Here is a 3,969-nt window from a genome sequence, read left to right as displayed (position 1 = left end):
TTGTAGATAGGATGATTAAAAGAATTAGAATCTGGCACGCTAAATATCTAACATACGCAGTAAGACTTCAACTGGTAAATGCAGTTCTCATAAGCATATCTAGCTATTGGTGCCAAATGTTCATCCTCAAGAAAATTCTAAAGGAGGTGAATAATGTGTGTCGTGCTTACTTGTGGCATGGAGATGCTAGCACCTTCACCCGTGGGAATGTTAGCTGGGCCAAAGTCTCCTCCCCAAAAAAATCTGGTGGCCTTGGCGTAAGGAATCTTGAAAGTTGAAACCTAGCCGCGATAGGGAAAATCGCTTGGCATGTTAGCATGAAGCATGACTCGTTGTGGGTAAGGTAGATTCATGAGGTCTACATGAAAGGGGGACAATGGGAAGTTTTCAACCCACCTACAATCTCAAGTTGGGCTTTCAAAAAATATGTCATGTGAAAAAAATCTGTGGGCTTGGATGGAACACAACAATTATGCCATAAATGAGGTTTATCAAAATCTACATAACTCGCAAGAAAAGGTGATATGGGAAAAGCTGGTGTGGTCCAGAACTGCACTCCCAAAAACAAGATTCATCCGTTGGCTCGCATTCCTCAACAAGTTAAAGACCCAATTAGATCTGCTCCATAAGATAGGTGTAACCCCGGATGACATGTATCCCCTTTTTGGCGATAATAGTGAATCAGTCAATCATCTCTTTTTTGCCTGCAAATTCAATAAAAAATGTCTAGATGCCACAATGGCATGGCTTGGCTCAAATGTCCACATCTTTTCTCCTAGCAATCTAGCCTCAAAAAAAAGGAAAGTCCCAGTGGCAAGAAAGAAAATAATATGCACTGCACTAAGCTGTCTATCGAGATCGTGCTAAAGAACATCAAGTTAGAAGTAACGGCAAGATCCCCCTTTATCTGTGCTAAAGAAGTTAATAGAGATGCTATTTGGATGTATAGGACCATCAATCATGTATAGCTCTGATTTTTGAATGGCTACTTTTGACTCTATTTTGAATTTTGAAGCCCTATCTTGTCTTTCGGCACATGAAGAGTGCGGATTGAAAACCCTTCCTAGAAGGTGTGCCTCTTTGGCAATCTGATGCAACTTGAAGTCAATGGTGGTAGCTTGGACTTCTGTCCTGTAAATGATTTATGTTTGATTAATAGAAAATTTTTTCTTCTTCCAAAAAAAATATATTATTTCCAAAGTGCGCAAAAAAAGTATACAAGCTCCATTTATTTAAGGGGCTAACTAATTTATTATTATTAGACAATAAATAAATAATTAACTAAATTGGTTTATGAATAGTAAGTGTAGTATTTAGTACATAAATTGAAAGGTCATGAATAATTAGGGATAATAACTAAAATTACAGTAATTAATTTTATTATAAAATAAACCTTTTACTTCATATTCTCCTTTCATAACCCTAATTCATTAATAATAATAAAATCAAAATTAATTTTGATTAAGAAAAAAATAAATAATAATAACCTTTCATCTATTTTCTAAGATGTTTAAAAGAAATGTGATGGGTTGTTTTTTTTAGAAGAGGAACCAACAACCTCATTTGACTTTTATAAAAAAAATATATCTTTTTCTTCTATTTTCTTCAATAAAAAATTTATATTTTTTCTTCTCTTTTCTTTATCCCAAATACTATTACGACTATTTGTATAATATAGAAATTTATGTTTTTTTCATCTACAAATCTTGTAACAAGCAAGTGTAAGTTAAGGCTGGAGATCAAATCTTCAGGGGAATTGTGTACTTGGGCTGACGGAATAATTTTTTTCATGGCTTTTAGAAGGGTATTATTATTTGGAGGCTATTATCTATCATTCTTTATATTATCTACTCTAATTGGAATCCATTAAAAGGTAACTTGTTCGCCCTCTCTTATTTTAATTAAAAATAAAATGTTATTTTTTTAATTATATGGAAAATTAGCCATATAAAGGAATATAAAAAAAGTATATATATACATATACACACACATATACACACACACATATACATTTATATATATATATATATATATATATATATATATATATATATACATATATATATATATATTTATATATATATATATATATATATATATATATATATACATAGATATATACATATATATATATATATATATATATATATATATATATATATATATATATATATATATATATATATATATATATATATATATAAATATATATATATGTACATATATATATTATGTATATATATATAGTTGGATTTATGTTGGATTTATGTATCACACATTGATTTCTTTTAAGTTGGATTTATGTATACATTTAACTAATAGCAAAGTGTTTTAATTTCTTTATAGTTAGAGATAATATTGTATGTGTTTCATGATTAGGAAGGACAACTAGTTACTCCCCACTTATTGTGGATTTATATTTTGAAATAGATGGTGAATAATAGCATGATTACTACTGTGCTGGATGAAAGTGTGAGAGTGGACTCTAGGACTTTTCTACCACATGGTTTGTTACTTAGACTTTGAGACTTTTGTTTCTTTTCTTTTAAAGGAGTTTTGCTCTACAATGATGTAATAAGGTTTAGCTCCTTTAAGTTTTATAATTTTTTAGGCTTATAAGATTTATATTTTTTCTCTTATTTATTATTTAAGAGTAAGTGACAACCCTCGTATAGGGTATTTTTGCAAACCTTTTGTTGTTTAAAGACGGGTTGTTACAGACTGTACCGTAGTTCATGTTATTTGCTAATGATATCGTGTTGGTAGTAGAAACTAAGGAGGAAGTTAATAATAAATTGGAAGAGTGGAGGACAATTTTAGAAGGTGGAGGGTTGCGCATAAGTCGTACGATGACAGAATATTTGCAATGCGACTTAAGTGAGACATTGCCGATAGAGGAGCTGGAGGTGTCCATTTATGAAAAAGTTGTTTCATGTACGACCAAGTTTAAGTATTTAGGATTGATTATTCAAAGTAATAGGGAGATTGATAGAGAGGTCACTCATCGAATACAAGTGAAGTTTCAAAGTAGGTAAAAAGCTAAATTTTAACGAGTTGCAATCACGTCTGCGTTGTTCTACAGGACATAATAATAGCCTGTAAAGAAGATTTTTGAATACAAGATGGAAGTTATAGAATTGCGTATGTTGAGGTGGATGTGTGGTAACATAAGGACGGATAGAATCAGGCTTTAAGAGTTTAGAGAAAAACTAGAGTTTGTCCCTATTTTTGCAAAGATTCGTGAAAATAGATGAAGATGATTTAGACACGTGTAGAGAAAGACGTTTGACGCCCCCCTCAGGAGGATCGAAAGCATCATAGTTGAGAGTAAAAAAGTCAAAAAAGATCTAGAAGAACGCGTAAAGAACAAGTAAAAAAATAACTTGTATGACCTACACCTCTTTGAGAAATTGATCAAGGATAAGGGTGGTCGGAGGCGCCTTATCCATATCTTAGACTATTGATACTCTTGTGCTTACTAGTTGGTATTCTTGTTTTTGCCTTTACCGTTTTACATATCATTCTTTATTCGTTTAAACAAGTTATTTTTATTTATTTATATATATTTTAGTATTTTTAAAAATATTTTTGGCTATTGAGAATTTTTTTTGTGGATTCATTTGTAGATCTTTCTCTAGCCAAAGGAATCTTTGGCCGCATTCTCCTTTATTAGTATGAGCCATCGACTTTTTTTCCTCCCTAGATCCTGTTCATAATTTCTTATGAGTGGGATACATTGGATAAGATGATATATATATATATATATATATATATATATATATATATATATATATATATATATATATATATATATATATATATATATATATATATATATATATATATGACTTAAAATCTATGAAAAAAGTATTTTTAAGTAAAGTTAAAATTGAATTTAAGTGATATATACACTCAAAGATGTAACTTGAAAAGTAACCTGGATTGCAGTCAAATCATTTCATCAAATAC

At 30.3% G+C, this 3,969-nt stretch overlaps 1 protein-coding gene across 1 annotated transcript; it reads left to right on the top strand.

Annotated features, from left to right (window-relative positions):
* The first annotated feature begins 2,735 nt into the window (after window positions 1-2,735).
* Window positions 2,736-3,673, top strand: LOC130813402 (uncharacterized). The gene is made up of 2 exons (XM_057679238.1): window positions 2,736-3,027; window positions 3,627-3,673. The coding sequence occupies exons 1-2, from the start codon at window positions 2,736-2,738 to the stop codon at window positions 3,671-3,673; spliced, it is 339 nt and encodes a 112-aa protein (XP_057535221.1).
* Window positions 3,674-3,969: the final 296 nt, after the last annotated feature.

The sequence above is a fragment of the Amaranthus tricolor genome, chromosome 5 (genome assembly GCF_026212465.1).
Source record: "Amaranthus tricolor cultivar Red isolate AtriRed21 chromosome 5, ASM2621246v1, whole genome shotgun sequence".
Lineage (NCBI taxonomy): Eukaryota > Viridiplantae > Streptophyta > Magnoliopsida > Caryophyllales > Amaranthaceae > Amaranthus > Amaranthus tricolor.
This window is presented reverse-complemented; position numbering and strand designations above follow the sequence as displayed.